The sequence below is a fragment of the Coloeus monedula genome, assembly GCF_965178545.1.
Source record: "Coloeus monedula genome assembly, chromosome: 7".
Classification (NCBI taxonomy): Eukaryota; Metazoa; Chordata; class Aves; order Passeriformes; family Corvidae; genus Coloeus; species Coloeus monedula.
Genome location: NC_138787.1, coordinates 5,807,664 through 5,828,933, shown reverse-complemented (window position 1 = coordinate 5,828,933; position 21,270 = coordinate 5,807,664). Strand labels below are relative to the sequence as shown.

At 40.9% G+C, this 21,270-nt stretch overlaps 1 protein-coding gene across 1 annotated transcript in view; it reads right to left on the bottom strand.

Moving 5' to 3' along the window:
* The window catches only part of ADARB1 (adenosine deaminase RNA specific B1), a 36,728-nt gene extending 16,752 nt beyond the window's left edge, over positions 1-19,976 (bottom strand). The window contains exons 1-6 of the mRNA XM_082285211.1: positions 19,934-19,976; positions 13,141-14,072; positions 5,396-5,510; positions 2,994-3,162; positions 2,338-2,486; positions 1,560-1,728 (exon numbers count right to left, since the gene is read on the bottom strand). Of these exons, the coding sequence (XP_082141337.1) occupies positions 1,560-1,728; positions 2,338-2,486; positions 2,994-3,162; positions 5,396-5,510; positions 13,141-14,072; positions 19,934-19,961 (1,562 nt within the window). The 5' untranslated portion in view covers positions 19,962-19,976. The remainder of the gene's footprint in view (positions 1-1,559; positions 1,729-2,337; positions 2,487-2,993; positions 3,163-5,395; positions 5,511-13,140; positions 14,073-19,933) is intronic.
* Between the last annotated feature and the right edge of the window lie 1,294 nt (positions 19,977-21,270).

Sequence of the window (21,270 nt, the reverse complement as noted above, 5' to 3'; positions counted from 1 at the left end):
TGGGGAATTTATTTGGTGAATTTTACTGAAAATATTATAAAAGAAGCTGAAATGTCATTTTTATAGAATTACCTTTCCCCAGCTGCCTGTCCTAGCTTCTGAAAGACCCTATTCATTTATGTTAGGGGTATTTAAACTAAAATAAAATGTTTTCCTTCAGTAGAGATGCTGATTACTTGAAACAAGACTAAAGGAACAAATCCATTATGCAACTTTCCTCCTCTATTTTTCATCTGGCATATGCAGTTCACAAAAATAGTTCCTACTTAATATCCTTAATAAACATTGAATCGGACTAACGGTGACTTTAAAACATATTTAACATACATATCATTAAAAAATAACTAAAGTAACATTAGCCAAAAAACTTGGTATTTCTCATCTACTTTGCAAGAGCACAAAGGCTGCAAACGCACAGACTCATTTAAAAAAATTATGATGTTGCAACTCTCCCATACTTCTGACGCTTGTTAAAGGATTCTACTGCTAAATTTTTTTTTGTCCATTTATGATTCTGAAAACAAAAACAATCTTTCAATCTTTGCCAAAAAGGACAACAAAGAAGGAATTGGATGAAATATAAATTAAAATACTGTTCTGGAAACAAAATATTTAATTACAATAAAATACTTCAACTATAAATAAAATTCTAGAGTTAAAAACTAGAAGTGCCCATCCATTAGGATTTTTTTAACAGGGACACTTTCCACCATACAAAATAATAAAAATCTAAACTATGCATGGAAAATGTAGGTATCCTTGATATCATGGAATGGTTTGGGTTGGAAGGGACTTTGAAGCTTGTCCTGTTCCAACCCCCTGCCATGGGCAGGGACACTTTCACTAGACCAGGTTGCTCCAAGCCCCATCCAACCTGACATGGAACATTTCCAACAATGGGGCAAGGATGTATATCACCAGAGGAAGTTATCCAAATATAAGTAATGTAATAGATTTATTGTACTGTTTTCCTAATGCTATACTACTTTAAGGGGAAAAAAAACCACTAAAACATTCCTCTGCTATTCCCTAGTGACAGAAATACAAAACAAAGCTGTCATGACTTGATGCGGCTGGAATGATACAGAATGACTTCACCTTGCCTCTGAAGCCAGCAAAAGGTCTGACATCAACTGTAGGTGAAGAATCAGGGCTTTATCACGGGGTGACAGCCACTCTCACACTATGTCTAAGCATTGAGATAAGCCCAACAATTCCCTGCACATGCACTGTGGGTACCATGCACCCCTCCTTTAGGAATCACAGGATGGTTTTGGGTTGGAAGAAACCTTAAAGATTATCTTATTCCATTCCTCTTCCACTATCCCAGGTTGCTCCAAGCCCCATTCAATCTTGACCGTGGACACTTTCAGAGATGGGGCAGCCACAGCTTCTCTGGGCAACCTGTGCCAGGGCCTCACCACCCTCACAGGGAAGAATTTCTTTCCAATATCCCATCTAACCCAGCCCTGCTTCAGCTTAAGGCCATTCCCGCTTGTCCTATGCCCTCCTTCAGCAGTAACATCAATAGCAACAAAACCAATCATTCAGCATCTCACCTGGCTATCTTGTCACTGCAGGACATGGTCAGCAGCCTCTCTCCTTGCAATACCCCATCCCACGTCTGGATAGTGGTAGTGGAGCGCACGGGGATGGTCCCTTCCCCAGACTCGATTTTTGTCCGTAGCTGTCCTCTGGCTTTTCGGTTTGGGTGTCTGTCCCCTTGGTCTGAAGGGCAAAAAACACTGAGAATCAGCTGAGGAACATTTTCAAAGGGTTTTACATTAGAATCACAGTAAGAAAGACTAATTTGAGGTATTTGCCTGCAGTTATTGCTGGCTTGCATCACAGTTCCTGCTGCTCTTGGCAATTTAGCTACAGCATCAGACACCTCTCACAAACACTGCCTTCCAAAACACACTTGCAGTTAAACCAAGCTTTCACCAAAGGAGCAGTAGGAAGCAGGCAGCTCTTGAGCTCTGTTCTGGGTGTTACAGAGTTAAAATGAAGTTAATGGGCAGACTGTGGAAGGGGCAGGCAGCAAACTGCTGTTAAAGGATAGAAACAAGGAAAGGGGATGGTTAGTTCTGTAGGAATACTTGCTGACTCACTGGCTTATCTCAGTTAGCATCAACCTCTTCAAGACCACAGGGCTCATCACCCTATACTGAACTTCTACCACAGAGGAAGAACAGCTCAGACTTTTATGGAAGAGATCTTTGTCTAACACACCTCTATGCTAAAAGGAAAGAAGACACCTAAATTTTAACCATGCCGCTTGTACATGCCCCAAGAATAATTTAAGCTCCCTTGGGTGGAAGAGGACTGCTGTCATACCCTCTTGAGCTGCTTCATGGGGTGAGAAAATCCGAGCATCACCACAAGGAGATGTGCTGATATAGAGATGGAACTGCACATTCTCCTTCAGCTTAAACCCGCCTTGCTCCGATCTGATAAAAATGGATTTTTGCTGATCTTCTTTATTGCTGAAACAGAGAAGAAAGCTAGAGTGAAAACTGTCATTAACATGGAAATAAGCATAAGATGGGCAGACTTAACAGGCATTAAAAACAAACACAGGATGGCTGAAGATTCTGTAATATAAATCTAACAGTTATGACAATTAACAAAATTAAAGGACCATCAAGACAGGAAACAAAGAGCCTGTGGCAACGCCAGATGTCAAGAGCTTTCAGGCACTTAAATGAAACATCAGCAACCTTTAGCCCACTTCATATTATTTTGATTTATATGTTTACAGTTTACAAAATGATTGCCAATTATTTTCCCTGTCCTCCCCTCTCATGACTGACACCTCACTGAATAAATGTTTTGTTCAACTCAAACTTGAGGGCAAAGGGCACAAGTTCTAAATTCAACATCCTAATGCAACAGGACAAGTGTTTTACAGTGAAATAATGAAGACAGATGTTTTCCACAGACACTTTCTCAGCTCTGTGGGATCAGCTCATCATTTTTTCCCTCCAGCTTACCTTAGGTAAAGCTCAAGTTGTGTGTACAGAAATTTCAGCAGACACCGTCGAGCTATAATTTCTGCATGGCAGTCATTTAATGCAAGACCACGATCACTCATGTATTCACCATTGATGCATTTTGTTCCTGTAGAAACACTTATTACCAGGGCATCTTTCACATCTGTACCTGCAAAACAAAATTTCAGGAAGGAGATACAATTAACATCACCAATAATGCACTGAGTGATCTTCTTGCAGAACCAAAACAAGGCTCTTTTTGTTGTTGTTGTTTGCTTCTTTTAAAAAAATGGGGTTTTCTTCTGATAATTTATTTAAAACAAAAGCTTCATTGAGCCATACCTCCCTGCACCAGCACTGTCTGTGGCTCTTATGAGAACTACTCTCTTCATGTTGGAGTTCAGACAAGTTAAAAATTGAAAACCTGCAGGTAAAAAGTGCTGCTTCAAGAAGAATCATTAAAGACCGAGATTCAAAGTGCTTTTTTTCCTGAGGTTCAGGCAGCCAGCAACTTTCAGCACGTACCTTCTGGCCACCTACACAAATATTCACAGCCACTTTAGAAATCTGAAAGGCACTGGTTTATTAAAGCAGCAACACATCATGGAAGGGTATTGAGCCAACAACAGGAAAGGTAAGACTAGGGAGAAAACAATTGTAAATGCTTAAATCACTGTAAAGATTACCAGTATAATGTGTAGTTCTTGGTATTAAACCACCCCATGCAATAGAATTTTAAAAGTATGTTGGGTGGGTGTTTCCTATACAGAGAACTGCCTTTATCACTCAAAAAACCGAGGTGAATGAAGGACTAAGAAAGACAGACCAAAATGACACTTAGCAAAACAGGGGTAAAAAAAGCCCAACAAGTTAAAATGAACCTGAGCCCAGCTGGGCCCTCCTGCCCACAGGGCTAGAGGAGAAGCAACGAGCTGCAACACAAGGCTATGCAACGGGGTCATCTAATTCCAGGTGTTGCCCAGACATGTATTCATGGTGAAATATTTTCTAATTCTGTGTAAAGCTATTTCTACAGTTAATCAAAATGTATTCATGTGTTAGTTAAGTCTTAATTCTTTGGCACATGACTCTTCGGGGAATTGCACATACAGGGCTGTAAATAGCATAAAAACCTGTTAAATATCACAAAATAAAATAAACTACAGCACGTTCCTCATGTATTTGGGGCTAAAACAGTGTTATTACCAGATGGAGGTCTGCCTGTTGCTCAGCAGTGCTTGAGGAGCATCAAGGCTTCCCAAACCTGCCAAGGGCCTGTGTCAGTGGGAGGGCAAGAGACCAGCAGGGGACACGGCTGGGACAGCCTCAAAATGAGCATTCCACCAAGGGTTCACATGGACTGAAGACCAAGATAAACCTTAATGTGAGGAAAACTCAGCAGCAGCGTGGTCATATATTAGTTTAGGGCAGAACTTCACGGTTTTGGGTGATTTGGACAAGCAGAGATGTCAGAATTGAAAAAAGAAGGAGGCCCAGTCGCTCCGGCGGGGGGGAGAAAATTGCAGTCCAAAACCAATGTGGTTGATAAGAGCAAAACTCCGTTTATTAGCAATCCAAAGGCACTTATATAGTATACCAGCTTGTTAACTCTTAAGTCGCTTAAAACTTATCAAAGCGCATTTCTACTTCTACATAATTGGACTTGCATTGGCAAGCTTCTACAGTTATGTTATGATTAAAAGAATTCAGAGTTTACCTCCCCTTCTCTGGGTCTTATCTGAACAGCTGTAAATCTTCAAACTCCAGTTCTCTTTGTTCCCAGCCCTGTTTTTTTCACACAAGAATTTTCTCATGGAGAGTTTTTCCTCATACACAGGCCTTTTGCTTACAGGCCTATTGCTACAGTTCTTTTATTGATCCCCTAATTCTATCAATGATCCATGCCCCTGATCCTTTAATAATTGCAACACAATTATGTCAGCACCCAGAGAACCATGACACCACTGCTGACACATGCACACCACTGCCATCTGCCAAAACATCAACTGCTTTCTTCAGATATTTTTACTAAAATGACTGACATAGAGCACTAAGAATAAAACATGCCCAAAACAGGAATACCATCTACAAGGCCAATGGGGGATTTTATTTATTTTCCCAAAGTTTCATGATTAACTTTAAAACCTACATTTTGTGAGCTACTCAGATGTCTCAATCAGGAAGAGGACAGGAATTCTGTGGAAACAGGAGTGTTTGCAGGTCTAATTTTCCTCTAAGTACCTGAGATTTAATTACTATATTTAGTCCACCTGCAAGATTAAACAGTAAAAATATATTTCAATACTGAAATATATACTGGTTGACTGAAAAAAGTTAGTTTACTAGATGCAAACAGAGCTATCATATTTAAGCATTCAAAATACTATTTTTTTTTAATTTACCTGTTGTCATGACAATTCCAGCAAGGACTTTTCGACGTGCATGTGGAGATGTGAAATTTTCTGTCAAATCACTGAATTTATCTACAACCAAGCGTGCAACAGCATCAGCTAAAACCTGTAACACCACACAGAAATGCACATTAAAAATTTTTTCAAAAATTAAAAATTACAGGAGCATTAAGTTATAAAGATTTACACTTTTATATGATTGGACAAAGCAAATGAAGTGAGTTTTTATTGTTCACTTTAAAAATTGAGGCATCACTTGCAAGTGGAAGCAGGGGTACGAGTACTCCATGTCTACTAAAACAAGGTCAGACAGCCGTAAGCCAAGCATCAAGTATCTAATGCCTGTGATCCTGATGAACATTTGAGGCTTGGGAGAACAACTGGATAGACAGATAAGTCTATACTCTCATACTCAAACCTCAAAACACATCATTTCAGTATCCTCAACATTGAGCCTGACAAGAAGATTGAAGTAAAAATCCATGCCCCTCAAATGAACCTTTTATAACAATCTAATTCCTTATCTAACTATTACATAAATAAGGGCAACTTTGTTTTCAACACTAGTTTAACACTTCCTATGTCTTATTACAAGATCTGTACAAAGTTAGGAATAGAAAACATCAGTGTATAACCCCAAATAGGCTGCCTCAAAATTAAGAAAGATTTCTGTCTTTCAGGAAAACTTGAACAGTCACTTTAAGTCAGGCTGTAAGTGGGGCTAACTTATAAAATGAAGGAAAACTTCAAAATACCAGTCCTGCTCCTGTTGACAATCCAGTTCAGCACTGCAGCTAATCTCACTGGCTGTTTTCAAGGCAGCTGGAACTGTAACTGCTAGAAAAGATGAGTCAAGACCAAATTCTTGAATTTTCACCTGAAAAGAAACTGAAGCCAAGGCAACCATATGTTGACAACCAGCAGTATCTGAGAGGTTCTAGGTGTGCACACCCGGCCCACAGCTTCACATGCCACAAAGACACAGGTACTGTGTCACACCCACCAGTGCCATGCAGATGTTGCATGAAGCACTGGAACAGAGGAGCTGTGGCTGCCCCATCCCTGGAAGTGTTCCAGGCCAGGCTGGACAGGGCTTGGAGCAACATGGTCTAGTAGAAAGTGTCCCTGCCCATGGCAGGGGGTGGGATTGGATGAGCTTTAAGGTCCCTTCCAACCCAAACCATTCTATGATACAGATGTGTTAGATGCCCAAAAGAAAAAGGGGAAAGAAAATGAAAAAAAGAAAAGAAGAAGGTTTGAGGACCACCAGCTCCATTCACTCCCGTTTCCTTAACAAGGCTCATGAGAACCAACAGCCTAGAAATGATGTGGACATGCTCTCAATGTTAACTTCCTTTTGGAAAAGCTTTAGCAGCCAAGGAAGAAATAGCTAAAGGTTGGGTGTCATGATTACAGAGCTTGGCAGCTCTCACCAGAGCCTGATAGATAACACTGACCAGCAGTCAGGTCCCAACTGCACCAGCCTCATCCATGTTTTGCAATCGCTCAACTTGTGGAATCAGAAGACTCTTGACATTGCAAACACCAATTTTGTTGATACATTTGAACGGACTGCAACTCAGAAACTCCATATATTTTTTGGGAACACAATTTGGCTCAGAGGCTATTAACGTGTCCGGTCAGACACTGATTTTCAAACATGGTCTTTTTGTTGCTAGACCCAAAACTGGGTTACAGTCCATGTTCTGCCAGCACCAAAACCACACAGCACTAAATCTGCATTTAATTGTCCTGGTACTTACCTAATGCAGAAAGCTGAACTTTAAGGTAAATACACAAAAGAAAAAGCAAATAACTGAGTGTTTTTTCATTTCTAAGACCCTGGTCTTAGAAATGAAAAATTAATACACAAAAGGCTTAAATTATTAACCTCCCTGCAGCCATGCAGGCAGATCACTGTATAACCAAGGCACAGAGTCCCCATTCCAGTGTTTTATCCCTAGCCTCATTGCATAGTTACAGCTATTGCTTCCCAGTAGCAAGTTTTATGCTCTCATTTCTGTAATCTGTGTATTTTCTGCTCTACCCTACACTGTCATGTGCTAGACAGCATATGGTAAAATCATGCTGAATTGTAAAATCATGTTGAATGACATTGTGGTGGAATACAGACACTACAGAACCAAACTATTCCAGACAGGGATGGACCTGATCCACAAAGAGAATATATGCTTTAGGTCACTTCCAACCCAAACTATGCTACGCTTCTATGCTTAATAGAGGCTTCAAACCTGCTAGAAAAGGCTTGGCATCCAGGGAATAAAATATGTGATTCACCTTTGCTCAAAAAAAAATTTAAAAAAAGGAATGGTGCCTGGTACCTGGGGGAGTCTTCCCCAACACTGGGAACTGAAACTGCCAGGTGTTTCTGGAAAGAAATCCATGGCCACCTTGCCTGCTAATACCACTGACAAAAGGCTCCCTAAACAGCAGCTGGGTAGGAAGCCTGCATACAGGCTGGATCCATTAGCTTTTTCCAAAAGGATCCTTTTTTTCACATAACAAGCAGAGGAAACGGTGGTGTTGATATACAAACAAGCACGCAGTGAGTTCCTCCAGGAAGATGAAAGCTGGCACAGCAGAACGGGATGGAGTTGCATCTCACTGAACCTGGAACTAAGCTGCTGGCAAGGAATTCTAAAAACACGTGGATGAACTTGGAGCCAGACACTGGGAAGGACTCATAAGAAGGACTAAACAAAACTCAAGCGAGACAAAATGACCCTTGGAGATGCAAACAATCCAGGATGAACGGGGGGGGAGGATCACTGCCAGAAAACAGGCAGATATATTAAAGATTCATTATTTCTATTTGATATACAAATAGTGTGACAACAGCTGGGCAGTGAGGAATAAACACTACTAAATGCCTACAGATGTAGTCACTAAGATTTTGGTCTTTTATAACAATACTCGCCCAAGAAATTAGAATTATCCCTCTCTCCCAGGCAGTCTATTACATTGACATAGCTAAGAGCATGGAAGACAAGGGAATAAGGCAGTGCTGGGAACAAGACTTACTGGCCAGAAATTACGTCCTCGTGGTTCCCATCTCAAAACTAAGGACTTGAAGCTGTTTCCACAACAAGCCCAGGTCACTGACTGGCCTAAGTAGGGATCTTTCACATCTCATTCTGACTCTACTGCCTTTCATACAAATAAATATTAATTGGAACAGAAATTGAACTCATGTCTCACCTCCCCTGTGAATGCTCTAACATCTGACACACAGTTTCTCTACCCCCGCTCCTGCATTAAATCATTATTCCAAGTTGAGTAATTCAAAAAATAAAAGACCTAAAATAGCTGACAGTTGGCTCAGTAAGGCATGTTAGCTCCAAGTTTTTTGGGTGCTCCTTTCTCTGATTAAGTCACAGAGAATCCACTCCTTTTCTACACACACAGACTGGTTTTGGTTAAATTCAGGTGTTGCAGCAATGTTGTAGCAGAACTACCCTGACCATTCACATTTGAAAATATTCTGGAGCTGGTGAAGTTCAGGTCAATCTGGAGCTGAAGGAAGACATTGGCAAGCCATGGAGACCACCCAAGATGAATGCTGGTGATCCCTGAACAGTGGGAAAGGCAGCAGCAACAGCTCACAGGTCTCATGGGAACTGACCGAAGACATCTCAAGTCCTCTGTGCTCTCCTTGGATCTCCAGGGAACTTTCTCAAGCAGAAATGTTCTCCCTTGTTTTTGTTTTTTTCTTTTCTTCACAGTTTATGGCTTATGTGAACTTCCCACTGCAGGTAAAATCAAGGTCAACCAGGTCCTCCCCTTTAACAGTGACCAGCACATACAATTCAGAGAAGTTTCCTGTATTGATTTAAAGAAACTTCTGCCTGGTTGTAGAGTCTTTCACTGCTTATGCTGATGTATCTTATACATTTCTTCCAATTCCACAGCAATTATTCCAACATATAATTTATTATATTGCCATAAATATATTCAAAATTATCTTTTTCCCAGGTTTGAATCCATTGCATTCTTATTCTCCTGTATACACTAAGCAGTCCATTGCAATGAACTGCCTAGAACTCCTCAGTACCTCTCCAGAACCAGCTTTTCCAGATCACCACTCATGTTCATAATTATTTGCATATCTTTTCTATATTTGAATAATTTTTTATAGTTCCCCTCGCCCCATGTTGAACCAGGACTAAAAAAGCACTTCAAGTACAAGTAGCCATTCAGTACTGGTTCTCATCCCATTTCTCCTGCTTAACATTTTGTTTCAATGTCTGTCCACAACAACAGAAAGGATAAATTGAATTTGGTGAACGATTAAAAATACTCTCTCTAGTGATGTTTTTCAAACTGATCTCATTTGCAGTTACAATGCTCATTTGTGGAGCTCATCTTGCTTTCTCTCACAACAGTCCAACTTCCTAATCTAAATAACTGTATTTTAAGCTTCAGTGTGTACAATTTCAATTTCTACCTCTCTGCACACCTTGACTAATCAGTTATCTTGTTAAGCAAACAGTTTGAGGAGATAACATTAGGAAAACCTCCATCTCAGCTTTCTAATAGAAGCCATTAGTGGCGTGAAGAGGTGATACCTCCAACCAGCAGGATCCCACTGTCTGACGGAAAACTTTTCCCTGAGTGACGCCAGCAGCCTGGACTGCTGAATGTTTGAAGCATATACTGGGGAATTACTGCTACTGTTCTTTTCTCAGTTTTACTCCAAAGCATTTGGTACTGGTCTGAGAACTTCTTTTTGGGACAGCACCATGCCATCTTTGACAGAGGTGTGAGACCCCTCCGGAGAAGACCACCAAGATGTTCCAAGAGCTGGAGCCCCTCTGCTCTGGAGACAGGCTGGAAGAGCTGGGGTGTTCACCTGGAGAAGAGAAGGATCCAGGGAGACCTTAGAGGCCCTTCCAGTGCCTGAAGGGGCTCTGGAGACGGACTTCAGGACAAGGGCCTGGAGTGAAGGAGAAGGGGGAATGGCTTCCTACTGACAAAGGGCTGGGTTAGATGGGATATTGGGAAGAAATTCTTCCCTGTGAGAGTGGTGAGGCCCTGGCACTGAGAAGCTATGGCTGCCCCAATCCTGGAAGTGTTCAAGGGCAGGTTGGACAGGGCTTGGAGCAACCTGGAATAGTGGAAGGTGTCCCTACCCATGGAAGGGGGTGGGAATAAGATAATCTTTAGGTTTCTTCCAACCCAAACCATTCTGTGATTCTATGATTTTTTGATCAGTTCCCAAAGCAGAGCTAACCATAAAAATATTTTCTTTGTTTTGGAGAGGCAAGTCCCTCTAATGCAAGTGTGACAACCTGTACAATCCCACCACACCCACTGCCAGGTGATAAATGCACAGCTACTGAGTTCTTCAGTGGGACACTTTTACCCGCTTTGAGGCACACGTTGAGTGTGTTCCCGAGTTTAACTCACTTTCCCAGCACAGAGATGTTCCTCACTGCAGGGAACCTTCCTTCATCCCTGACAACAGGATGAACAACAGGCCAAGCTGTGAGCAAGCAGACAAGCTTGAATTGAAAAACTGAACCACAGGATCAGCACCTCGATAACCCCCTGTACAGACCGTAAGGTTATTCTCACACCCATTTCACAACAATCAATTTTTGATTGCAGCAACCCTTCTGTACCCTTTGATACTTTGCACATGTGTTTCTGCATTTAACTCTCTTTGGGGCACCTGCAGCTCTCAGGAGGTCTGGTGGGGTCACAGACAAGATTTTTCAGCCATACTCACAACCACCACTGTCACAGGGATCATCTCTCATCTCAACTCCATTCTTCTCATCACAAATGAGCTACAGGCAGGTTTGGATCTGCCACCCAGGCAGTCAATTCCAACATCTTCACTAGCACAACTACACTGTACATCTTTTATTTCCCCTAAGCATTTGGTATTTGAATATTTCCTCCCCTTGCATATTTCTAGCTTTCATTTTTTCCAACCCAATCAACATTTTATTTGGCCCACATGTTATATCAAATCCTATCCTCATTTACATCATTCCTGCACTCTCAAATTTTTGTGACTTCACCCACTTTAGGATTATCTCTGAATTTAACAGTCTTTTACACAGTTATCACTATCTAAAAAAATTAAACAACTCACAGACTTTAAAAAAAGAAGATAAATAAAGCAGGACATCTAAACACCACAAATGCTTAAATCATTAAATACACACAGACCAAAATCACTAATACGTAAAAGACCTAATGTAATTCCAATAACAGTTAATTAAAATTCAAAGCAAAGCAACACAGTGAAGTGCTTGATGACACCCTGATGACAAGCTGATCAAAAGCCCCTGAATAAAAAGATTACTTGAAATTTGGTCTAAACGAGGCAGCACCCATGTAAGATCTTTCCCAGCTCAGCTTGGGCTTTTCACACTTCCCTCTTCCAGTTCCAGTTTTCACCATTTTACTGATGCAAGAACTAATAACACATGAATTACTGGCAGTGAAATTTTTTTGGTGTCTGGGGTCAAATCTACTTCTAAAAGCAGAGAATGTACTCTGCTTTTAAAAAGCACAGAAATCACTGAATCTACTGAAGAAATCATAACTACCCAAAACAGCATGATCCTGGATTTGAAAATGAAGGAAACATTTATCAGTAACACAATAATTGTGCAACGTTAAAATGAAACCATATACGAAGTTCTAAAATATGCATATTGTCCATGTATCTTGCAAAAACAATGTATTTAAAATAGTCACAACATCTACTTATACTCTTTGACCCCACATTATCAAATCAGAACAGTATGTCAGAATTTTAATGAAATCTAGAACAATGGTTTTGAGATAGAAAAGGTCAAAGCCTTGAAATTCTAAAACAGAAAGTTACTAAAGAATTCACAGGCAAATATTTTAATTTAGATGGGCATATAGTATCATTAAAAGGACCCAAGAGATGCAGTAGAAAGACAGTAGTCAAACAATTATTAGTGTAGTTTGACTGGGAAGATACATAAACAAGAGAGGAGAATTCTTCTGCATTAAAAAAAATTCAAAATTACTCCATTCTAGTGATTTTAAATTTCTAGTCTGTGTCCAGTATATTTGATATCTTCTCTAGTTCACTAACTGTTTGATATAAATTATTTCTCAGCCAGATTTACTTGCCTAAGCAACTTCCATATGCATATTAATTCATTTGCCTAGAGCCCAACCCTTCAGATGACAGCCATTTAACCACACATCCTGGATACATGCATATGGAATGTGTTTACACCCTGGAAATCAGTGGCAGTTGCATCAGCCTCACTTAATCTGATCTTGACTTCCAACAATTTCTGTTTGCAGGAGAGAATGATTTTCTTCTCTGCTAAAAACTGTTGCATCAAATAATAACTTCACTTAAAGCAGTAATTCTCACTTGAACTCCATCTAAGTCTTGCTGCCTGAGATGAGGAAGGTGTGATTCAATCTTTCCCCAGCACAAACCATTATTCAGGCTGGCACTGAGGCTCTCTTACGCAACATGGTCAAGGTAGAAAACATCAGAAACAAAGTCTCTTCTCTGTGCAAGAGAACACACATTGTCAGAAGCTACAACTGGATAAATCACCTAATACATATAAACATATATTATATATATGTCTATATACACGCACATATCTACGGAAGCAGAAATGCTGTGCAAACTGATTCAATACACATGACTTGACTCCTCTTGGTCATTACCCAAAGCCATCCACAACACCCAAAGGGTTTCTCACCTGTGGCAAGTGTAACTGGAGCCCCTCGCTGGGAATGGGCTGGCGAGATGGAGTCTGGTCCAGCTGCATGTTAAACAGGGATGCCAGGGCTGACTGAGCAGCCCGAGCTTTTGCCAGCTTTTTATTCCTTCCCGAGCCTTCGAAAGTCTGACCATCCACCGCCACAGCCATGACAAAGTTTTTGGCGTGGCTCTCTCCGCTCTCCGAGAGGAACTCGTACTTCAGCCCCGGGCGCAGCTCGTTGAGGATCATGACGGGGTTCTTCCCACTGGCTGTGGGGTAGGGTGAGGGTGGGGGGAGAGGCGACTGGGAAAGGCTGCTGGCTATGGCAGATGATGGCAATCCGTAGTCCCCGCCCGAGCCAAAGGACCCGTCCCCATTGGACCCCAGATAAAAGGAAGCGTCAGAAGGGACTGGTGTCTCAAACCCGTTGAAAAGGGTGTCGGGGAAATCCGCTTGGTCGGATGTGAAGTCCGTGTTGACCGACAGAGTCCTGCCCATGGCCAGGTGGGCTTCTGAGGCATTTGGGAACTGGACGAAGGAGCGCAGAGCCTTCTCAGCAGCATGAAGCTTGGCTTTCTTTTTTGTCGGGCCAGACCCCTCAAACACCTGCCCATTGACCTCCACTGCCATCACAAACATGGGGGCGTGGACCGGCCCTGTCTGGGAGAGGAGTTTGTATTGTAAACCAGGTTTAATCTCATTAAGCTGCATCAGGGCATTCTTTGGCAGAACAGGGCCAGGCATTTTCTTCCTCTTCTTGGGGCGAAATTTGGAATGGCCATTGTTGCCTTCCTCCAGAGGTCTCTTCCTGCTGCTGCTGCCACCACCGTTGGAGAGCAGGGTCCCCTCCCCGGGCCCCTGGCCGGCGCTGTCCTTCGGGGGAACGTTGTCCACATTGCGGTTTTCTTTAATGTCGGTGCTGCTCGAACCTGCGGTGCCCAGAAAGAGTAACTTACAATGCCTTCGGTGCAGGATCTTGTAAATGCAAAATTTATAGATTCCTTTATCTCTCTTTGTAACTGGTTAAGTGATGTGTGCTCACAGGTTAAATATTTTTGTAATACAACTGGAGATGATGATAATGTAACAAACCTCTCAATAATTCAAGAATTAACACAATCTTCAAACTACACACTTGATACAACTGTACAGCAAAAAATCACTATAACTTTTTTTTTCATTTTAATTATGCTGGAAAAAAAACTTTTACTTTTAAGTTACATTTAGCCTAAAAAATTCTTTACATATATATATACATATACATATATATAGCAACATATGCCCACAAAACAAACAACTGCCATTAGTAAAATAAAAATGGATGCTTAAGACCACAACTCTGAGCCAGATATTTATTTCTATTATATTATCAGTTTAGTCACGTTACTTTTTTATCTCAGTGATTTTAGTTGCTTAAATTGAAAAACTACATAAATAAAACCTTCATTCAGAGCAATAAAAAATTAGGCAGCCCTTTGATAGGTACCATGACTGAAGAGTGTTTGAATGCTTTTGTTTCTGTTTAGCTATTCCATATTTTTCAAATTCAGTTCTTTTTTATACCTTTCCTAAACATTCATTTCACCTCATCCCAATTTTCTCAGGAAATACAGCTGCCCACTGTGCCAGCATGGCCACAAGACTACATATTTCCACACAGCCTTCTGTTAAAAAGATCTCTTATTCATCATTTACAGAGAGTAATTCCTTGTTGAGAAAACTGCAGTCATGGAGTTACAAACCCAAAAATCGCTAGAGATCCTCTCTAAGGCTATGCACAACAGAACTGTGACAAAAGCTGCCCAGTCATAGTGATAATATTTTAATGAGAGGGCAGGGGAGACAATATAATATTAATTTAATGATTTGTTTTTAAAAATATAAGTTGTGGCAATGATATCAGAGCTGTATTTAAGGAATTAAATTTGCTATAAGTTCAAAGACCTCATTTTCACCCTGATAAAGAAACTTAGAAAATTAACTATTTGTGCTTTCTATTAGCATTTATGAATGAAAATTTAATAGGTCAAGTATTTTTAACTCTCCTGTTCCAAAACTTCAATAGATCTGTATTACATCTACACTGATCCAAGGTGGTAAATGCTCATTGAAATTAGAGCAAACCAAGGTGGAAGGAAGCTCTCTTTCATAGTGACACATTTCTGTGACACTTTTCAGTCTTCCCTAAGAATCCTCTACCATGCACACATCACTTCGCCCAGGTTACAAAGCTGATGGAATGGTTACTAAATTTTCATTTATAACATCCTCCAGCAAAAGCTCGATAGGTTACTCCTTTCGGTGCTCAAAGAGAAAAAAGGGAAGGAAAAAAAAATATCAAAAGAAAAAGCCAAAGTAGGAACACATTTTGTTAAAGCATAGCAGCACAACAAAGAATTGTACAGTACTGGTCATGCAATTAAGTTAATTAAATTTGGTCAAGAATTGAAATTCTGAAGCATTTAATTGCTAGAAATCTGCTAGATTTAATCAAGTATCTCTTGTTCAGCCACAAACCACAAACATTGCCTGGAGAACGAAGGCTATAGGGCCACAACTGTCAATACAGTGTTCATGCATATATTCTTCATAAAAATATAAATTTATGGTGGAGGAATCTAAGGACAATGGAGGACATTTTTAAATCTTTCCTTACAGTGAGCTTCTTACATCTCATGTAAAACATCATTTCTGGAACACTGCCCTTACTGGTGGCACCAGGTATTTGTTATCAACCACCAAGACTTTCAGGATAAACAGAAATCATTAATACTAATTAATGGTCTCTGGTTTCATTTCTTTTTATATGAAAACTACCAGTGCCTGTGGAAACCACAGAAAGAAAACAGGAGTTGAACAGACTCCAGCTGAACATTAAAAAGAGTAATTTTTGCATATAAGCACGGCAGCTGAACTAACTCCTTCATCAGGTAAGGGAAACGATGTCCTGAAAGAGAGGAGGGACTTGTAGGGAGCAGGAAATAAACTTGCATGCTTACCTTGTCTCATTAAGAGAGAAGGAAAGAAAACTACTCCTTGCCTGAGAGCTACTAGGCTTTGTTAGCTTTGGAGCATCTGCAGGGTGGAAGAAACTTGGAAAGAAAGCACATAGGGAGCTGATCCTGAATCAAACCAACAGACCAGGAAAGGAGGTAACACTGTGGAGTTGATCCAAATCCAAGTATGTGATGGAAAGTAGGACTTCCTGTGCAAACCAAAAGGACCTGTGCTTGTTTGAACCCACAGAGTTGCTGGACTGCAAGGAAAGGTCCCTCCCTGTCAGACAGAGGGCGAAGGTTTGCTTTTGGTCCTTTTCCTCAGCCTGTCCTGCGCAGCAGTGCTGAGGCCCTCTAATTACCTGAGGGCTTGGGAAGATCTCACAGATTAGTCAAAACTTAACCTGTTAAAGTCAGACATGTCACCTCTAACCTTGTCCATGTTCAGACATAGACTAACGCCTTCAGGCCAGCCGCTCCCTGATGCCTTCCCCAGGCATGCCACCCTTCCAGGGAAGTTAGGAATGGCGCTCCTGGCTCTTCCTCACCTTGCCCAGTTCCCCATCAGTGACAGGACCACCAGACCCCAGGAGAGGGTATCACACCAGCATAAGGATACAGTGACCCTCCCCAGGGCAGCCTCGCAGCTCTGGGGCTCTCCCAGAGATCATAGCAGGGAGCCACATGTGCTTTTTTTCCCCCCCAAAGAAAGTTTTCTAATGGCTTTTAAAGACCCCATAAACTCATAGCATCCATGATGTCCTGAGCAAGGCACTTCACCACTTCATTACCAATGGCATTAAAACATCTCCCATTGCATTATTTGATCCTCCACCTGCTAGTCTTAATGCATCTCCTGGGTTTTATTTGCTGGATTTTAAAGTTTGATGATTCTAATATTAAACACCACATGTTGTGCATGATTTTAGAGAAATCGCTAGTATTTCCAGTCTTTACATCTAATGTTTCAAGGAATGAATGCTTTTATTAGAGAGCCCTTTGAGGTCCATCACACCTGCTGTGTATTTAAGGCTTTAATGCAGTATTAACATATATAAAAACACTTGATTGAGATCCTGTTTTCTTAAACATTTATACAACCCATGATTTAAAAACTGGGTATTTTTCATGAGATTGGTGTATTTTCTAGTCATTAAAAAGAGCTGGCAGCTTCAATTAGAGATTTGATTGATGTCTGTGGAAGCCACCTTAGCAAAAATCATAGCTGACACCAACAACTTCAGCTGAAGGACAGTCCTGCCCCCAGATCTCATCTGAGTGCTTACAAGAACACTCAAAGCAGGAAAGAGGCATGGGGAATTTTTCATGCCAGGAAAGAAATAAATCTTCTGTCTGGATGTGCTGGCTTATTTTTGGGTTTATTCCCTGTAATTAAAAAGTGTCTGCCATCAAGATATTTTATCCGTTGGGGACCTTCCATTACCTGCTTGCTGAGAGACAACACTCCCCCTGCTCTGTCTAATCTGGAACACAATTAATTAAATTCAGATGACTCTTAGCTGAACCAAAAGATGGTTCTAGCTACCCCTTTATACTGCTGTTCTAATTTACTGGCCTGGGGAAATTCTAAATAAGTCTTTTTTTTCATTAAAAAAGAAGCAGAAAAAACCACATGCTCTCTTCTGAGCATTTTTTAGAAAAAGGAGCAAACAGATCACACAGATCAAAGACAACGGTCAGGAGAATCACATACTTGTGTCCCAAGCGTTCAGAGTGATGCAGACACACCAGACACGCAAAGCAACAGAAAACAAATAAAAACATTCTAAAAAACCGTATCTGTCCCCAAATATCTTGTAACATCTCTATGACCAAAGGATAAAGAAGGAAAACACTAAAAATTGAAGTCTGAAACACTGTTTGTCAGGGATATTAATTTATTAATGTAAGACATCATCACTGTCTTATATTTCATCTGAACCAAAAAAAAAAAAATCTTAATTCTGGCTTCTGCAGAGGAATTCTCATTATGCAACCACAGGCTACAAAGACTGCATAGCTCACCTTCCCTTCCTTTAAGATAGTTTCCCCAAATGCAGTTATAAAATAATAAAATATTTAATAGGCAGCTTCTAATATGCCACTTCACTATTTTAAGAGACATAAAACTAAGGAGAGATAAAAAGTTTAAAAAACATGTATCCCTGCACAAATCAAAGCAAAGAACTTAAAAATTTAAAATTTAAACTTTGATTTCTCCCTCCCTCCCCCCCCCCCCCCCATCAGATGATTTAACATTTCAAATTCATTATGTTTGCGTGGGCACACAAAGGAAGATCATCTTGCACTTTATATGAACCGGGCTTAGCCAAGGTTCTGACATCTCAAAACTGAAGTTAAACAAATGCATTCCCTAAACAGTTCCACTGAGCCAGGCTTCTGACAAAATAACAAAGTCCTTGAATGGTTTCCCATAATGATGCACTAACACAAAAAAACCCAGAAGCTGACAAAAATTTAGTGTTTTGCTTAATGACACGGAATTAAAGAATGCCCCTATAAAGGGATTATATTTCTCCAGCTCAGGAAGGCACCTTCTATTCATGCTGAGCTATACCATTATTGAGAAAAGGGATGCTTTATCAAAAATAAAAATCTTCTGTGAATTACCCAATTACACTACTTTTTGATGGCCTCCTTAGGGAGGCCACTTTTAGAAACAGCTAAAACATCCATTTGAAGTAATTTCTTATATATAAAGGAAAAGAAAATTAAACCAAGCATATTCCAGTTGAGTTCACTGTTTCACTAAGGAAAAAAGATTAATTTTATTTCAGGTAATAATTTTTGCTTTGGTTTTGGTTTTTTTGGCAGGGTGAGGATTTTTGGTTTGGGTTTGTTTGCTTTATTTTTAACACAATGATCTAACTTCCTCATCTCCCCCTAAAATTGTTCTGTAACTCCTGTAGACTGAATTACAACTCTTCTGCTCCAAAGCGATTGCTGGGCTTTGTCACCTTTGCCAGATGCACTCTTTAGCCACTGCCACTTGAGGGAAAAAGAAGCACATTTGTTATTACATAATATACAATTATTTACAGTCAGGCACAGCACAGCAGCAACAGAACAATTCTCTGAGTCACAAAAAGAAAGAGATAGCTGAAAGGCAAATAACAGTAAAAATATTTTAGAATGGTTTAATGAGAATACTTTTCTCACAAGTTATGAGACCTTGATTATACCCCAGAGTTAGCACTCACACACTTGGCTGCATCAGTATGCATCAAGATGATTTCTTTATTTGACTATTTTTGTGCTTTAAAATCACTTTAATAATTTAGTTGTTCAGGGTTGGGACAATCAACATCTAAAGAGAATCATCAGGCTATGTGAGACCTACACAGAGCTCTTCCAGCTCCTCCTTTGCCTTGTCCTTTCTCCGTTTCTGCCTTCCCTCCATCATATTGTACTCTTCAACTCCATCCCCTTCATCTTACCACTCACTCCTTACCAGTACTTAACCCTTGGCATGGGCACTACTGCTATTATCCCTCCCTTCCTCACTGCCGGTTCAAAACAGGGAAATATTTTATTTGATTAGTCAGCTGCTGTAAGAAAAATCTAAGGTATAAAGTGTAATACAGAAGGTGTAATTATATTAACATATTTAAAACACTGTTAATGCAAAAGCTCCAATTCACCCTTCTTCACCACATTTAAGTATTGTCTTTTCCGCATCCAAAGTTTCTTTGCAGTCGCCCCTGTGCTTGGGAAAAAAAAAAATCACTTTCAGAAACTATTAGTTTATTACTATGTAAATAAACACATCTTACTCATGTTTTCTTCATCGTCTGCATCCATTGTGAAATATCTTTGCTGGTTTCTTGGCTGGCGGAGACTGCTTCTGTCTGGAAAACAGGGAGGGGATATTTAGGTTTTAAGGTAGCAACTTGTAAGGTAAAGTATTGAATGTCCTTTAAAAGCAGCAGCCTGGGCCCTGGCTTGGCACTGGGCTGTTTGGGTAAATCCTGACCAAAGATCCCTCCTAAAACTGAGATGATTGTCAGTGACTGAAAGATGCAGCCCCAAGCTGTCGAAGGCCAGAGTGGGAGGATGAAGACCACAACGAAGTCTCCCCACAGGGAGAGACCGTCTCTCCTCCAGGCTGAGCAAGCCAAGTGCCCTTAGCTGTTCCTCCTATGGCTTCCCCTCCAGACTCTTCACTTTCTTCGCAGCCTCCTTTGGACATTCTCTAATAGCTTCATGTCTTTTTTGTATTGTAGTGCTCAAACCTGTGCTAGGATTCAAGGTGAGGCCACACCAGCCCAGAGCAAGCAGGACAATCTCCTCCCTTGCCCAGCTGGCGATGCTGTGCCTGATGTCCCTCCTGGCTGCCAGGGTACTGATGACTCCTACTCAACTTGCCATCAGCCAGGAGCCTCATAGGTCCCTTCCACAGTACTGCTCTCCAGCCTCTCATTTCCTGGTCTGTACACACAGCCAGGGTTGCCTCACCCCATGTGCAGAATCCAGCACTTGTCCTTGTTAAACTTCTTACGGTTGGTGACTGCCCAGCCCTCAAATTTGTAAAGGTCTCTCTACAGAGCCCTTCTGCCCTTGAGGGAGTCAACAGCTCCTTCCAATTTAGTACTGGCAGCAAACTTATTTAGTATTCCTTTGATTTCTGTCTCCAGACTGTTTATTAAGATGCTGAAGAGCACAGGGACAAGGACGGAGCCCTGTGGAACCCCACTAGTGACTGAACACACACCTGATGTCACCCCATCCACTATAACCCCTTCTGCCCAACCCCTGAGACAGTTTGCATTACACAGCATCAGCACACTCCACTGTAACAAGAGGATATTAGTTGACTGTAATCAATAGGACTTGTAAATAATTATCACCTTAATTAGCACATCACACCTGCTCCAGTTACTCCTGCAACTTTGCACTCAAGGACAAAAGACTTGAACAATTCCTGGTTTAACTCCTACCAAGGTGATCAGTGAGCTCCCTGAGCCAAGCTAGAAGTGAAAAAGGCTGTAGAGCTGCCCCTCACTTCCACACCATGGATAAACCCTCCTGAGGAGCTGGGTGATCAGCCTGGGCTCAGCAACTCACCCTACAGCCTGAAGGAGAGAAAAGGCAAGCACCTCTCTGCTAAAAG